The 16,924-nt window shown below is 43.1% G+C and overlaps 1 protein-coding gene across 1 annotated transcript in view; it reads left to right on the top strand.

The window, feature by feature from the left end:
• Positions 1–16,924, top strand: part of slit3 (slit homolog 3 (Drosophila)) — a 241,586-nt gene that overhangs the window by 215,332 nt on the left and 9,330 nt on the right. The window contains exons 29-33 of the mRNA XM_041943676.1: positions 3,790–3,929; positions 6,503–6,596; positions 8,096–8,233; positions 8,812–9,052; positions 10,624–10,754. Coding sequence (XP_041799610.1) covers positions 3,790–3,929; positions 6,503–6,596; positions 8,096–8,233; positions 8,812–9,052; positions 10,624–10,754 — 744 coding nt within the window. The remainder of the gene's footprint in view (positions 1–3,789; positions 3,930–6,502; positions 6,597–8,095; positions 8,234–8,811; positions 9,053–10,623; positions 10,755–16,924) is intronic.

Raw genomic sequence — 16,924 nt, 5'->3', positions numbered from 1 at the left:
GACCTTATGATATATGATGTGTTTTTCTGCCTGTGTGTGTGTGTTGTGGGGGTTTGGGGTTAGACAGGAAGAGACATCTCAGAGGAGGAAGCCCCATTTGGGCTGCTCATTAAATCCTTGTGGCCCCTCTGACCTCCTCAAACGCTTAAAGAGATGTTATAAACTTCTGTCTGTTTCATGACTGCAGGACTACAAAACAGCATCTAATACTGTGAATATAATCTGCGTCTGATGGAGGTCTTTTTGAATTTGCACTTCTAAATGTGAGCTATGATTTCATTTTTTTGTATTTGAGAATGAACAAAGAGATGTGTATGGACTTCATCCTCAGTGGTGTTGTGATCCAACACCATGCAAAGTTCATTTGTAGAGAGCATTACTACTTTTATTGCCATTTGGACAGTTTTGCCGACACACAAAACCCAGTGCATACACAATACAATGCATCTGTAGTAGCAGCAGTATCAGACTGTCCGATTCTAAGTGAATGAATATGCTGTGAAAAAGATTAGCATCAGCTGTGGAAAATAAATTCTCCCTGAAATGCCTCAGTTAACAAAAAACATCCATAACATTTTTGCTTTTTAGGGTGTAAAGCTGATGTCTAAGGAGCAGTAACACACAGTCCATAATGTGCTTGACCCCTTAATTCATCTACATTCATCCAGGGAAACCATACTGCATTTGCTAGCTTCTTTTCAGGAACCCCCTATTTCACATTCATACAGTCTCACACTTTCACACCTGGGAGCTGCCCAACACAATCACAGTTTGACTCCTGGCTGCAGAGCAGCTCCGCTGGAGACGCTGGGGGTCAAGAGCCTCTCAGTGGCAGTTGTTGAGTGGAGTGGAGAGTTGAGCTGATACAGGATCTCAGACTTTTTTCTCACACCTCTGGCCTTCTGCTGTGTTTCTTTGTTTTTATCCACAGTCTAACAGCTTGAAATACTGTAAATGTTTGGTAGGATTGTGGAAAAAAGCTGAACTCCTATCATCTCTTTGTTAATCCATATTGGAACAAGAAACTAAAGCAAGAGTGTCTGTGTCATATAACTCTGGCTGTAGACCGCAGACCACAAGTAATGAAAATGGTCACCAATTGTTTAGAAATATAATCAATTAAAAACAGACTTTAATTTAACAAAACAGCCTTTCAGCCATTAAATTGAACCAAACCACATTAAATACACAGTATTTTTACACTCTTTAAAAACTCTTTGAAGAGCCAAAGAGGCAGCCTTGGAAGTGAGATTGCTAATATATGTAAAAAAAAAAAAAAAAAGAAAAGAAAAAGAAAATGCAATGAAATACTGTATATTCTGCCTGCAAGCATGTGTGTGTATGCATGAGCATCCTTGTGCCTGCCAGCGTCATCAGTATCTGCCAAAAAAAAAGGTCTCTGTTCCAGACTCATGACAAACAGCCACTGGGATTGAAACAATTGTCATAAATATCTTAACCAGATTTGTCTCCTCCCTGAGCCCCTTAACAAGGCCTTTGCCCTTTATAGAGCTTTGATGGTCGTTTGGCCTTTAACGTCCTGAGTGGTAATGCTATTAGGGGTCTCTTTACCCCTAACAGATCTTCTTCTAATGTTAATACCGACACAGGTATAGATAATTGTGCCCCCTGAGAGAGACGGAGAGAAGGAGTGAGGGAGAAAGACAGACAGAGCAGGAGACCAGACCCCTTTGACATTTTAACATGTTATATAATCAGTTGGGGATATTCAATAACTCCAATTAGCCTCGGTTCTTAGCAGGAAGCCATTTGTCAAAGCATATACTTTAAATGTCAAGACTGGGATTTGATTAGTCAAACCGTGGCCTCTGACCCTGTCCGTTCTGGCAGTCGTCCTCTCATTTGTATTTCTTTGTCTTTTGTTTCTCACGGGAAGACTTAATGCCTGTTTTCTTTTCTTATTTCTTACTTGGACTTTCTTTCATACTCCTCCTCATTCCCTCTCCTTTTTCTTTCTATGTGGAGGAATGGCCGCTTGTTAACGTAACTTTCAGAATTAAGAGAATCAAAAATGCAACTGCACCAAAAAAAGCCAACATTTTTGTTGTGCAGTAAGGTTAAATGTAGTACGTCTCATCTCAGTCTTATAAGCCTTTTCCTGTCAGCAACACAAGGACTGTCATTGATTGATGCGGTTAATGCTTTATCGGGGGCTGATGGAGACCACACCGCATCTAAAAGAGTGTTTTTGGATTTTATTTTGGTAAGAAATATGACTCCATGTTGTTCCGTGTCTGCTGGATGTGTAAGAGGGCAACTGGATGCTAATGTGTTAGCCACAGCCTTTTAATAAGCTCATTGTAATTTAGGGGCTTAAATTGTTTTGGAGTCTTAGCGCAGCTTTAAAATTAGCTTTCTAAAGGCAGCAGACAGACAGACAGACAGGGTGGGGGTAGCCAATGAATATCATATATGGTGAGGGAGGGGGAGGAGTGAGTGAGTGAGATAAGTGTTGGCGTGAGAAAAAGTCTGTGAGGCAGCAACTTTAGATTAGAAAAGTCAGAGTGAGAGTGAAACAAAAGGAATAAAAACTAAACAGAAAAATAGAATCAGTTCTGCCGGGCCAGAGGGTGGGAAGGACAGAGGATGCAGTGCCTACAAATACATGTGTGTGTGTGTGCGTGTGTGTGTGTGTGTGTGTGTGTGTGTGAGGGGGGGTTGATCTTTACCTAAAGATGATGTGGGTCTTTGAGTGTGTGTGATCTCTTGTAAGGAGTTAACGGGACTGAGATATGAAGGGTGGGAAGAGGGCTGAGAGATCAAGGGCTGGTGAGAAGAGGAGGGTGAAATGGAGGAAGATGAATGGGGGGTGGAGGAGGAGGACGCTTTCGTAATTCTTTTAGACGTACCCAGGTGGGTGGTGTCCAGCTAGGAAAAAAAAGTTTATCTCAGCATATTTTTCTTTTCCCCTGGCTGGGTTGTTTTTGTCTTAACATTTCTAGCTGCAAACAGCAGCTCCATCACTCGCTCTGTCGGATCACAAGCATTTCCCCGCCCTTTGCCAGCCACAATTTTTGCCCTAGGAGGCTGAAATCTGTTATGGAGGTCAAGTATGTGTGGGCATGTGTGTGTGAGAAAGTGTGTGCTTGTGCTCATGCCAACTGGCTAAAAGGCAGTGGCATATTAAAAAAAGGTGCAAAACTTCCAAATGCATTCACCAAATCTATCAAAGGATTCATCAAATAAACCACAAATAATATAAGAATACACAGATTCATGTAACATGACCACACACACAGACAAAGAGATATGCACGTGCACACACACACGCGGATGCATGCATGTGTGTGGTCAGACAGTATCAGACAATAACTTCTGATGCTCATTAATGAAACAAGAAAAGCGGAGATGACATGAATCAAAGACTGCGTTTAAAAGGGATGACTGCTTCTCTTTTAGTGCAGAAGACGATAGTCAGCGAGGGTTTGTGTGTGGCAGTCACACTTTAAACTTTGAACAGCCATGTTAAAATTTCATTTCTGCTATAAAATGAGGCATGAAATGGTGTCTCTTGTTGGACCGCTAGATATAGATATGCTGTGGCTCCAGTGGTGTGTAAGATGCAGAAGAGGGACAGAAGAAACCCCTCGAGAATACTGATTAAATTGTTTTTCTTTAAGGCTCTTATAGCAGAATTTAAGGGGAAGTGAAGTTGAGCAGCTGATTGATCTGGCTGATTGATTTCATTTCAAGTCGTGCAGCAGGAGCGTGCGCTCGGATTTGGCCCAAGTCAGCATCTTGTAACGCACATTGTGTTTGTGTGTGTAGCTGTGTGTGTCCGCCAGGTTTCGAGGGCCAGCGTTGTGAGATAAACCCGGATGACTGTGAAGACAACGACTGCGAGAACAACTCCACCTGCATCGACGGAGTCAACAACTACACCTGCATCTGTCCACCTAACTACACAGGTGCACACACACACACGCACGCATACACACCCTGTCTATTTCTACACTTGGTGACCCTCTGTGGCTGGTGTGTCACCAAGTCCCTCCATGACTCAACACACGCACACACACACACATACAAAATCATATTTTCCGCTTTACTGGATGGTAAGTTAGGAATGGACAGCCTCTCCGCAGTGACCTGAAACTGCTCCTACAGGAGGTTGAAAGAGCAATCACACAGAAAAGAGAGGGGGAGGGAGAGGGGAAGGATGACGGAGAGATGGCGAAGTGGGAGTGTGCACTAGAGGGAAAAGGGAAAAATAAACATATCAAGGGAAAAGGGTAAAGAAAGGGCCGATAAAGGGCAGCAGCAGCGAGACAGAGGAGGAGAGAGAGCTCTCGCTTGGTGGAGTCCAGTAAGTTGAAACTAAATTGCTGACTGGGAAGTTAAGTTTTTCTATCTGTGACAGTGTCCTCTAAAACACACACACACACACACACACACACACACACACACACACACAGCTGGTCCCCTTTGACACTGGATCTCAGTCAATATACACACACACTCACCCGCACACGCACCATGTCATTATCGTTGTTGGCATAGAGCAGCCTCTCACAGTGCCAGCCACCTTACCACATACAGCTGTTGCACAAGCACACACACACACACACACACACACACACACACACACACAACCACAAGCACACACGCACGCACACACACACACACACGCAGCTGGTTCCTTTGGCTCTGAACCTCCACTCAGCTCAGTGAACCGGGGTGTAATCATCAGGTGTCACATTAAGAGGACAGTCCTTCGCTAGTTGCTCGGCTTTCTCCAAACTCAGCAACCAGGGCTGTCACGGCATATTTGCACCAGAGGGGAAGAAAAATCAAGATTTAAGGTCACAAGACCTTTTAAACAGCTGATATAAGGTTTCTACAACCTCCTAAACGAGAAAGCCACAGTTTAAAAAATTGAACATGAGCCTGAATGTGCACCAATCTGTCTTATAGGTGAGAAGATGCAGTATCTCGTGGGCAATTTTGACATTTCAGCCACAGTAGAATACTCAGGGGGTCACCAAGACCATTAGGGTTTATTCCCTGGAGACTCTGCACGATACATTTTATGAAAATCCAACCACTAGTGCTCGAAATGCTTTGTCATGGAGCAAAGTGCTTGTGAAGGGGACATTTTGACTAGAAGACGGCGCTACACAAAGGATCAGAGAGGCAATAAACTCATCAGGAATCATCCGCATGGGACCATGAACATTCATATTAAATTTGCAGACAAGCTGGACAGTAGTTTTGTTCAGATATCTTGCTGTGGACCAAACCATCTTGTTGCAAAGCCAGAGAGCATGATTCAGTTTTCCTGTGCTTGAGGCTCACTTGCCTACAAATAAAGGGTCGTCCATCTTGTTTAAATAATAAGCTGAGTGTCTATGCTCATACAATTGTGACAAAACTTGAATGCGTTCGCATGAAAGCATCACTGAATGAGTGAAAGAATATAAACAAGACTATCAGGCTGTTAACCGAATTAACACGAGTAAAATCTGGCTGGTCATTTGTCGACACAAACTGAGCTCTGGTAAAACTTTGGAAGTGTCTCTGCAAAGTGGCAAAGTGTTCTGGCAGCAGCGAGGAGGAGTTAAAGGCCGCTGGGTAAATCACTCCCAACATGTTTAGCATCTTTAATAACCACCTCAGCGATGGTCTCATTTGTTTATGGTAATTATACTAAGGTATCACAGTTAATTTCACTTTGATAAATTAATGTTGGCATCTTTAACTAAGTGTCCAGTGTGTGAAGAAGCCTGCCCAGGAGACGCTTAGTGTAGTTTCATGGACAATTAAAATTTACTTTAATGTCACACGTTTGCTGCAGCTTGAAGGATTTCAGATGTCGTTCTTCGGCAGGTGCAGGCGCACAGAGAGTAGCTCCAAATGACATGTGTGTGAAAGTGGCGGTGGAGACCGACGGGGTGGGAGCGAGGCGGAAGAGTTAGATTAAAGCAGGCAGAGGATGCTGGAAATGTGCTTGACCTTTCTCAGTCCCCTCTTCCTTCATATGACCAACTGCAGCTACTGCCTTTACACACGCTGTTAACCCTTCTCACCCTTTGAGCGTGTAAGTGTGTACGTGTGTGTGTGTGGACCGTAGCCACTGTTACACAGCCTATTAACCCCCGTCTCCATCAGCTCTGAGAAAAAGCTGATAAAGCTCTTCCCTGTGTGTGTGTGTGTGTAAGTGTTTGTGTGTGTGTGTGTGTGTGTGTTCATGTGTACATGAGGACCACGGCACATTATCTGAGGCTTAAACAAGATAGACACATATAGAAATGATCTTTTTCCACCGCTGTTTTCTTTCTTTTCCGCTCATCTGAAGCTGACAGAGAACATGTGAAAAGCTTAGACCGGCTTCTCTGCTGCGGTCTAGTTTCTTCCTCCTCTTTCTGATACTCTTCTTCATTGTGTCCCTCTGCAATTTATTTGTGCTCTTAAAAAATAGCTTTACATGCAAACATTTCAATTACTAAAAACACAAATATTTTCTTTCACCCTTTGTCACCAGGCGACCTGTGTGAGGAGGTGGTCGACCCTTGTCTCCATGGTTTCGACCCCTGTCAGCACGACTCAAAGTGCGTCCACGTGGGCCGCACTTACAGGTGAGTGACAGCTTCGCGGGCGGTCGGCGCTTGAAAGGGTCAGACATCACGTCACTGAAAGTGACAACAAAGCGACTGGAGGTCAAAAAGTTAAAAGCTGAATCCTTTGTGCAGCAAGGAGAATCAGAACGATCATTGCCGCTCTGCCATTCGAGCTCTTGATGAGACGAATACACAACCAGACAAACGCACTCAAACACGTTCGGACAAACAGAAATATGTAACTGATACAGAAATAGATGCAGACTTGGGCTAATATTACCATATTCTCCTTTCATACTGACAGCATGTCACCATTTATCATCATTATATTTGCCCTCACAGCTTGATTTTCCATGTGCCTCAAACTTTGCATAGTTTTGTGTTTTAAGCAGGCAATAGACAAGTTTGCGTTAACGTATCATGATGAAGTAAATGATTGCACAATGTAGTGGCTACAGAACTATAACACCAGATTAGTGTACGCTTTCACTGTGCAATTCTGTCTGCCACTAGTTAAGATCTCCTGGGAGAATGAAGGCTGACTGGCGGTCCAGTCCGGCTGGCACCGTTTCTATCTGCTTTCATGTCTACACTATAGATTAAATGAGTGAATGAACTCACGCTTTTTATCCTGCTTTCTTCTACTCCACCCTGACGTTAACCTCCGCTGTACTTACTTGTTTGTTCGAAGCAATACTCAAACAATGTTATTGCTCCATACAAAATGAGGACAATTTAACTTTACCTTTTCAGAAAACATGTGTCTTTCTTCTCTCTTATTTCTAAAGTGGTATGGATTGTTTCTTTATGGAAATTTGGAAACAAATGCAGTGTGTCCTGTGTTTTTGGTAGTTGCTGGGATTTGAGGGAAATGGAACGTGAGGCGCGCCAACTATAATACCACTTGGAAACACTAGGGGGGGTTGAAAAGTTGTCAGTTTCCACTTAAACCTTTAGATGAATTCTATAACATTTGAGGTTTAGCTTTTAAGATGTTTTTCCATCAGACCAAAAACAGGCATCACTCTTGGAAAGGTTAGACATGTTACTTCATCTTACATCAACATGTTTCCAGGACCGTGGAGCACACTTGAACAGCGATTTACACACGTTCATTCGCAGCAATGCACACAAGTATACTGTATTTGGCCATACTGCTTCATGAAACATTTTATGATTTAATCACTTGCCTAATTCTCCAATCAAGTAAAATCTACTCCCCAATTACTGCCCATACTAACAGCAACCAGCCTGTAGAGAAAGAGATTTTATAAATGTGTGACTTTCTATTTAGTGAGTTAATTTGCATTTAAATGTTCAAAATGTAACTTATCCAAAAGGTACTTAGCAGTGAGTAGAAAGTTTGGTGTCCTGCTCAAGCGTTCTGTCAGGGGAAACTTGTTGTCTCTGAAAACATGGGCTGTCAGCTCTTGGTACAGCAAAGCAGCTGTAATCATGAGGCAAAGTCTGTCGCCCACACACACAGTAATCCCAACCATATTTCCATGTCGCTGCAGGTGCGAGTGTTTACCAGGCTATGTGGGCCAACACTGTGAGCAGGACTATAATGATTGCCTGGAGAATAAGTGTCAGCACGGAGCGGAGTGTGTGGACGCTGTCAACGGCTATACCTGCGTCTGTAAAGAGGGTTTCAGGTGAGAGTCACGGAAACACATCGTCTGCAAATCGCTGGAACAGACGTGAGCACGGCGACACACTGCAGGGCCAGACTGGGAGGAGATACAGATGGCGCTTCATAATCAGACACTTGACTGTCTGGACCCACTGTGTGTGTGTTTGTGTGTGTGTGTGTCTGTGTGTGCACCAGATGCAGCTCCATGTGGTTAATTATAGCAGAGACTGTTGTCATGAGAGAAACAAATTCATCACAAGGGACAGAGAGAAAGAGAGAGAGACAGAGAGGAAGACATCGCTATGCAGGAAAGAGGAAAAAAGAGGAAACACAAAGAAAGGTTCAGAGATTTAAAGATGAAAAAGATACAGTGGAAAACAAGATGATATACAGAATCCGCCATGTTATGCTGATAAAACATGTCTATTTTCTTCTGGAATATTATCTGTCCAAGTCCACCAATGTAATCCCCAAATGAAATGCACTGACGCAAAATGCAGAAGTACCAAACAAGTTTTATCAGGGGAAACGGACACAACAAATCACCCCATTAAAGCTCTATGAATAAGTTATCTCCTCTTCAATCTACCCCTCCCTCAGCGGGCTGTTCTGCGAGAACCCTCCGCCCATGATCCTGCTGCAGACCAGCCCCTGCGACCAATCAGACTGCCAGAACGGCGCCCAGTGCCTGGTGGTTGCTGGGGAGCCCGTCTGCCGCTGCATGCCCAGTTTCTACGGCAACAAATGTGACAAGATGGCCACCGTTCACTTCCTGGGTCGGGACGGGTACGTGGAGCTGCCAGGTGCCAAGCTCCGTCCCACAGCGCATATTTCATTACAGGTAGGGTCGACCTTTGACCTCCGCTAGCAGAGTTTTGGTTTTCAAGGTGTAGAAATCCTTCACTCAGGCAGGGATTTATATAAGAGTGAAACTAGAAATGTAATGTAATGTTTCTGCTTTCTGTAATAAAGAATAAAAAGCCCTATTTTGTACGGTTTGTCACCCTTTGTAGTACAAAAGCCATTTTCTGCTGCGCTACATGGAAAACATTTTGGGGCTGCTTGAAATAGAACAGTGAGCTGCTCAAATCAAGCCTATAGAGTTGCGCGACTTAGTGCCGACAAAGCAAAGCAAACATCTGCTACGCCCTATGTTTCCATTGCACACTGAGCACTTGTGCTTGTGCACACACACACGCACACACACACACACTCACTCACTCAGAATATACGTTTTGGACACCTGAGAGTTATATCCTAATAGAGACATATTTTCCTCCTCTTTGGAAATGAGAGTGCGAGTGGGCGAAAGAGAAACAAGAAACGGAGAGCAGTCTAATTGATATTTACCACCTGTTTGGATCTGTGTGAGCATGTGTGTGTGAGCATGTGTGTGTGTGTGTGTGCCTCTGCAGTCCTGCCAGGAGCTTTCAATGTCAGTGCCAAGGCTGTTTAAACTCCACCAAGAGGCCCTGACTGAAAGGCATGAGAGAGAAAGTGAAAAAAAGAATGAAAGGGCCACAGCACTTCATAAATCACTGGATTCTTTTTCTCTCTTTTCTTTCAGTCTGCATCCCAGTTCTCTCTTCACCCACTTTCCTACATCTCACCCTCTTCTTCCATCCCCCTGCTCTCTCTCCCTCTCATCTCTTTTGTTCTCCACATTTCTCCCTCCGTTTCTCTTCTTGGTCTGCCTCGATCTCATCTTTCCCCCAGCAGCTTGTTAGCAGGTGTTGACTTGGCTATGCTCCATTGAAGCCAAGAGTGTTAAGTGCTTGGCCCCTTGGCACCATTTCCACTCGCTAGTTAGTTAGCGCTTAGCAGAGCACGCGAGCAAGTGTGACATGTCAAGTGTGTTTGTGTGGGAGGGAGGCGCGAGTGACCTCGTTTAGGGACGTGTGTGGCAAAATTTATGTTTTGCCGTCATTTTTGTACCATCTTGAAAGGAAAGTCTATTTAATTTCTCTTTGATTCAGAGCAACATCAAGACTTGCAATCTAAAAATTAGCTCAGTGCCAGTTAAGTGCTTTGCCAGATCTGAGAAACTCTGAGATTTTTAGATTTCATAATGCTGAGGGTGAAAATCCCTAGTCGTCAAGGTCAATCACTTGTAGCTGAACAAAGTATACCAGCAACACAGGAAGATTATTAACAGACATATTTAACCATATATATATGAATTAGTTTTACTCATATGATGTAGCTAGGCTAAGGTGAGGCTGCATTGCTGCGTTTGCCAGGTGCAGCTTAACTCTGTTTTGGTCAGAATAAAAATAAACAAATGGGTAATTTTTTATTGTAAAAAGTGTGTATCTTTATGTGAAACCACAATTGCCTACGACATTACTAAATGATGCAGTTAAAATAGCAGGTTTTGACAGACTGCGTCCATTCTTCTCGCTGTCCCTCCAGGTTGCCACAGATAAAGACAACGGTATTTTGTTGTATAAGGAGGACCACGACCCGCTGGCGCTGGAGCTGTACCAGGGACACATACGACTCATCTACGACATCGCCAACTACCCTCCCACCACTGTATATAGGTAGACCACCCTACACCCACACCAACAAGTACTCTCTCACTTTTCCGACTTCACATCATACTATGCTGAAAGTCAGTTTTAAACATGCCTTGAATAATTCAAAGCTTAAAAGACACATTTACTTTTGCTGTCTCACTTATGCACGATATGCACACTCATTCGTTTACTCTCACACTTCTTCAGTAAAGTTATACTACACTGGACTCAGGTGATGAAGGTGTTCAAGGTTGTTTAAGTGCACTTAAAAAATCAAAAAGCACATACACGTGGAAAAGTATGCAGAAAACACTCTCGTTTAGTTACTGCTCAGCATGGGTCAACAATTACAAAAAGCAAACATTTAAAGACATACAAAGGCGTATATTTTCAATTGCTTATTCGTGTTTGTTGAATGAAGCATACTGTATAACACTAACAAGATTCAATTGTTACAGAGCTTCACAGTAGTGCAATTGTACTTAAGAATGTAAAATGCATATGTACATATACTACACACATCCAATAACTAAAGGCTCCAAGTTTTTTCCATGCAGTTCTTTCAGGACTTTTTACTGGGTTCCGATTCCTCCGTGCACATGCAGATCCACCAGCATAGTCTTTCACACACAGAGACACAGACACACACAGTAAAAGATCCATGTCTGAGCACTTCCCTCAGTCAACAAACATGAACTCAGAAAAATTCCTTTACAATCCGGACTAGACAGTCATGTCCCACCAAAAGTCTCTCTAGGTAAAACTTCAAACAGTGGAGACAAAAGCCCTCATTCAGTGGGTTAGTCTGCGAAAGCCCTTGGATATTATATAATCAGCTACGTTCACAGTTTCATAGGAATGGAAATGACGTGGTAAGCTATGTTAACAGCAATGGTAATCCAGGAAAAGAGCATGATAATGGTTTCAGTCTTTACTTATGTGAGGAAACCATTTAGGGTTTGTATGCAGAGATATTACAGCATGCGCCATTACAAATAAACAAAAACCATACAGCATTACATATGAGCAAAAATGCTAAAATAATAATAGAAAAGGATAGCACAAATTCAAATTCACATGATCATTAAAGACACTGCCAAAGCTTTGTTTTATTAATGTGATCTTAAAACAGGAAGGAAAGAAGACTTTTGAGTAACACTGGGAGTCCGAAGCTAGCCGAGTTAAATGCACATCACACACACACGATGTCCGGAGTAATTTCATGCAATGGCAAACTATGTAAGCTGTTTTTATATGAGTTGTTACAAGCCAGGCAGCTTGAACTCAGCATCTAAACCAGCAGAAAACAAGATGAACAGGCTTATTTTCAGATAAAAGTTTTTGCATTTCTGAGTTTGTTGACCAGGATTTAAAAGTGTTTAATGAGGACCCACAGAACACTACTGTATAATAAGTCAAGAAAGCAACAAAAATGAAGTCACAGGGCTTTTGTTGTAGCATAAAATGTAATTATCTCTACCATGGCTTCTTTTTAACACCCCACAAACCACCATGAACAATACTCACTGTTTCTGTCGAGATTTGACTTGAGCTTTATAAAATAATACACATTCACAGCATAGACTGTGCAGAGTGTGCTGTCAGGAAGTGCAGTGAGTTTCTGCTTGTATGGAAAAAGTTTAACATTGATGCCATTTTGAAGACGCATGCAAAACTAACTGAATAGTAAACTGAAAGAGGTCAAAAGGAGAAGTGAAGGTGTAGGAGAGAAGATAAAGAAAGGAGAGAAAGAATAAGGAGAGAGAGAAAAAAGGATGGCCCGACTTAACATTAAAGTAGACAGTGAGAGATGGAGAAAGGGCCCATGTTCATCTTCGTCTGATGCTGATTGGCTCCTATTGATTCTGTCTGCTTCTCTGTCTACACCGTCTGTGGCTGGAAGGAGGAGGGGGAGAGATGTGAGAGGGATATATGATACAAGATTGAATACTATGTCCCGAGGGACATTCAGTTTGTAACGCAGGCGCGGACAACAATGCAAACCCTACAAAACACTTGATAACATGTAATTTGAATAAATACCAATAAAGACTGGAAGGTGATTGGCACCAGCCTCCAAACCTCAAGTGTAGATGGAAGATAGATGCAGTGAAATGAATCATCGTGTTCTGCATCTACATTACTGTAATACTTTATGTCAAAAAGAGATTTTTATTAGAGATTTAGAGTTTATTGCACGTGGCAGGGAGTGGGCACTGCTCTGCCAGTCCAAATAAAACGAAAGTTTCCAGAGTTTCTCGTAGCGGCAGATAATGGAAGGTGTTAAAGACGGATGGAAAAATCACTTCCAACATGTAGTCCAGCTTGGAAAGCAACACAAAAACCCTTCAACTTGAAAAAGCACCAGCAGCACCACTGGTGTGAGACCGAGGCTACCAATCATCTTGACCATGGTCTCATTTTTTACGTTTTTTTGGTAATTATACCAAGGTATTATATACAGTAGATACTGAAAATGCTTCTTGTACCACTTTTGAATGATCGCAGCAGTCAGTGTAGTAACGCCAACTGCAAATCAAGGAAGGGAGGAGAGCGAGAGAGACAGATGTTAGTGTAATTGAATGAATTAAGGGAGAGAGAGGTTGGAGAGAAAGAAGTGATGGAAGATGGAGAGAGGAGGGAGGAGAAAAGAGGGAGAGAGTTTATTGCTTTCTCATTAACCCACCACTCTTCTCTCTATATATTTCAATCAGTGATTTTGTTAGCATGTGGCGTCTGGCCTTGTGGTTGCGGCTCTGTTCTGTTGTCTCTGTGCACAGAGACAAGGTCACCGGAGACGGAGGAGGCACTGGTAGCCTCCCTGCTTCTGATAATAATATGCAGCCTGTTCATGATAAATTTAACTTTAGGATTAGGACGTTATGTCATATTATAAATCCTGCAAGTAGCTGTGGGAGAAGAAAATTAAAGCCACAATTTACAACATAGAGGGCAAGACTGTGTCTGCATCAGGTATTGCAATTCTGATTAATTCAAACCCTCACATTTTTATGAGTAGTTTCAGAATTTGTATAAAAAATTAATCTACAGATGTGCATATATTTTAAATTCTTCTACTTGTCTTTGTCTTATTCTGCAGTGTTTTTGTCATAATTTGATGAGTTCACACATCTTCATTTTTTTCCCCCTAAGAATTTAAGAGAAGTCAGGCTTTTGATTAATTATAATTGATACATTTCAATCAAGTTCACTTCACATATGACATTCAGGGGAGAAAGTATCTTTAGATGCTGGTCGCCGTTCAATCCAAGCTGTTTAACTGTTAATAGACAGATAATCTCCAATACGAACGCCCATGTGGTTCTGTTTATGCTACAGTTGGTGTCTGCATGCACGAGCGCATACGCAGTCTGCTCATTCATAAACTCTGAGCTGCAGGCAGAAGTTCTGCATCGGCCCTGTCGTCAGCGTGTGCCATGTTGTTGCCGAAAGTTTAATTTTGGCTGTAGTAGCGCAGAAATCAGGGCAGTTTCTCCAAGTTTCTTTGCCATGCGGTGGGTTGAACATGGTGCCAGCATTCATAGTGATACTGCTTGTGTTGTAATTTGATTCAGAGCTGTTTAATCTAGGTTATTTAGTGTGGTGTAGCATTGTGTTGGCGAGCGTGAACTTTGTGTTGTAGTTTTCATTGACCTTTGATAAACTGATGCATACAAACATCTTAATTATAATGATAATGTGATGCTGCGTTGAAGCATGTAGGTCAATATCTTGCACCTTACCCCCCTCAAGAGAGGCCAGAGCGCAGGGTCAGCTGTAGAGCTGTAGCCCTGGAGCTGGTAGAGACCATGACCCGCTCAAGGAGACTTCAGCCGGGTGGATATATGCCAAGAGGTCAAAGACGAATTTGTTGGCCATAACAGCAACCTGCCACCATGTGCAGTCTGTTGTTTTTTGCAGTTGGTGCAGTTTCCCTCTCTGTGGTGATAATCTGCTTCTTCACTTGAATGAGACTGGTTTTTAATCTGGGTAGGTAGATGTGTAGAGACCACTTATCCCAAATATGACCTTAACCAGAGTACGTGCTCATGTTCACAATACATGACACATTGTGAAAGGCAAGAAGAGGACAAGAGGAAGGGATGCTTAGAGAGGAAGGAAGAATCGAATAAAAGAATGGAAACAAATCTAATTAGGCACCAGCACAGATGGGGAGGGGTGGAGACTGGGTGAAAAGGTTGAGCAGGAAAGAGAGAGAGGAGAGATGTATGCATGCATGCATAGACAGATTGATCATTTGAGAGATTGACATAGATTGAGAAATAGCCAGAGAGACAGATGGATAGACTGATGCTGGGAGGAGGGCGTGTGCAAAATAGCAGGCAACGCGATGAAGAGATAACTGGGTAGAATAGGTTGGCCGCCAGAAGAGAAAACAGGAAGGGTAAAACAGATGGATAGAAGCAGTTGAAATGAAAAGACCATGAGACACAGTTGAAATGCGGGATGGATGGGAGAGGAGTGAGGGATGACAGAGGGCAGAGGGGAAAAGTAAACCACAGAGTGAGTCAGGGAATTATCCTTGTCTGGTCTTGTTAACTTGACACGGGCCACGCCTGAGAGACAAACAGACGGACAGACACACGGAGTGCCTAAAACCTGAGAGAATCAGAGGAAGAAATCATAAAACGGGGACAGAAGACAGAGAGGGACAAAGGAGTGCATGAAGAAAAGACTGAACCAGAGGCTAAAGCCTGGAAGACTCAAATGGGGGAAAAAAAGTCCACCAGAATGAGAAAGAGAAAAATGAAAGATTGAAAGTGAGAGGAAGAAACAGAGATCCGTAGAATCCAATTCACAATGCTAAGCACAAAGTAAACACTGTCTCTGTGTTTAGCATTAGCAATCTGGAAGGAGACGAGGCCCAGCTTCAAGCCTGGAGCTCATTTTACCGCAAGCTTGTATGTATTCCTTTGTATGTGCCATCTTTTGATTGCACGAGTCTGAGCATTGCAAATGACCTATCTTATCTGCGCTAATTTGGAAATACATCGTAAACTGACTCAAACCACATGACTAAGCAGGCACAGCAGAACGTCCTGCCACCATTCAACTGATACTGTCCAGAATGGCGTAACCATTTAACCACCACAATCTGAGCACAGCTATTCTGGCAGTTCCCGAACATGGCACTGTCCATACACTTACTTGCGGTTGTAGAACTGAGGGCCAGGGAGCGGTGCCAGTCCCTGGGATGTTTCTGAATGATCCCTGGGTTGGTTATCTTGTGAAAAACCCTAGAGCCAGGAAGGGCATTATGTTCGAGCCAGATTTTGTCAGCGAGCTGAAATGTAGCCACAGGCTGGATTAAGACACACTCATGTAACTAATGCTGGTAAAATGGTGAATGAATGAGTCACCTCATTTTTAACGGTTACTGTTTGGCTTTGAGATACAGATTTGATTGTCGTTGGTTTCGGTAAATTTAAAAGAGAGGGGTGGAGCAGGTCAAAGAGGAAGCCTACAGCAGACATGTAAACGCAGGTACGTGTTAACATGCAGAAAGGATACAGAGCTGTAATATGCATGGTCATTAGCTATAAACACACGCACACCTGCCCAGATGACATCTGGACGGGAGGCAAAACTCAAAAAGAGAAGTTGGATTAGAAAATGGAGAGCGAAGAGAAGCGAGGGAGAAAAGGTGGAGGGATGCAAAACAGAAGAGGAACCTCAGCAGGGTGTGCAGAAAGGTGCAAGGGTGGAAAGCAGAGGGAATGATAATGAAAATATACACATACAAGAGATGCACACAAGTGGGTGAGCATCTGTGGAGGAAGAGAGGAGGGGGGAGAGAGACAGAGAGAGTGACAGAAAGAGAGATAGGAGAAGGTGTACAAGTCCTTCATTGTGCCCTCATTAGCAACAGATGAAAGTGGTTATGCATGCCCAGTGGTACATGAACATGTGTGTGTGTGCAGGAGAGAGAGAGACAGGGTGTGTGTTTGTTGTGTATTAATGTGCTGCCCTTTACTAATGCCACACTAATCTCCCATCGGGTCAAAGAGAGCACATCGACTATTATTCATCAGCGAGCAGTAGAGGGATGGATGTGGACATGAAAGTAGGAAAGGATGATGAAGGTAGAGGCAGTGGAAGGGATGGATGGATGGATGAGTGGACAGAAAGGAGACGGAGAAAAGACAGAAGTAGGGTGAGGAGAGATGATGATG

This window comes from Chelmon rostratus, chromosome 9 (assembly GCF_017976325.1).
Source record: "Chelmon rostratus isolate fCheRos1 chromosome 9, fCheRos1.pri, whole genome shotgun sequence".
Taxonomy (NCBI): domain Eukaryota; kingdom Metazoa; phylum Chordata; class Actinopteri; order Chaetodontiformes; family Chaetodontidae; genus Chelmon; species Chelmon rostratus.
The sequence above is the reverse complement of the archived record's forward strand: the minus strand, read 5'-3'. Positions and strand labels throughout refer to the sequence as shown.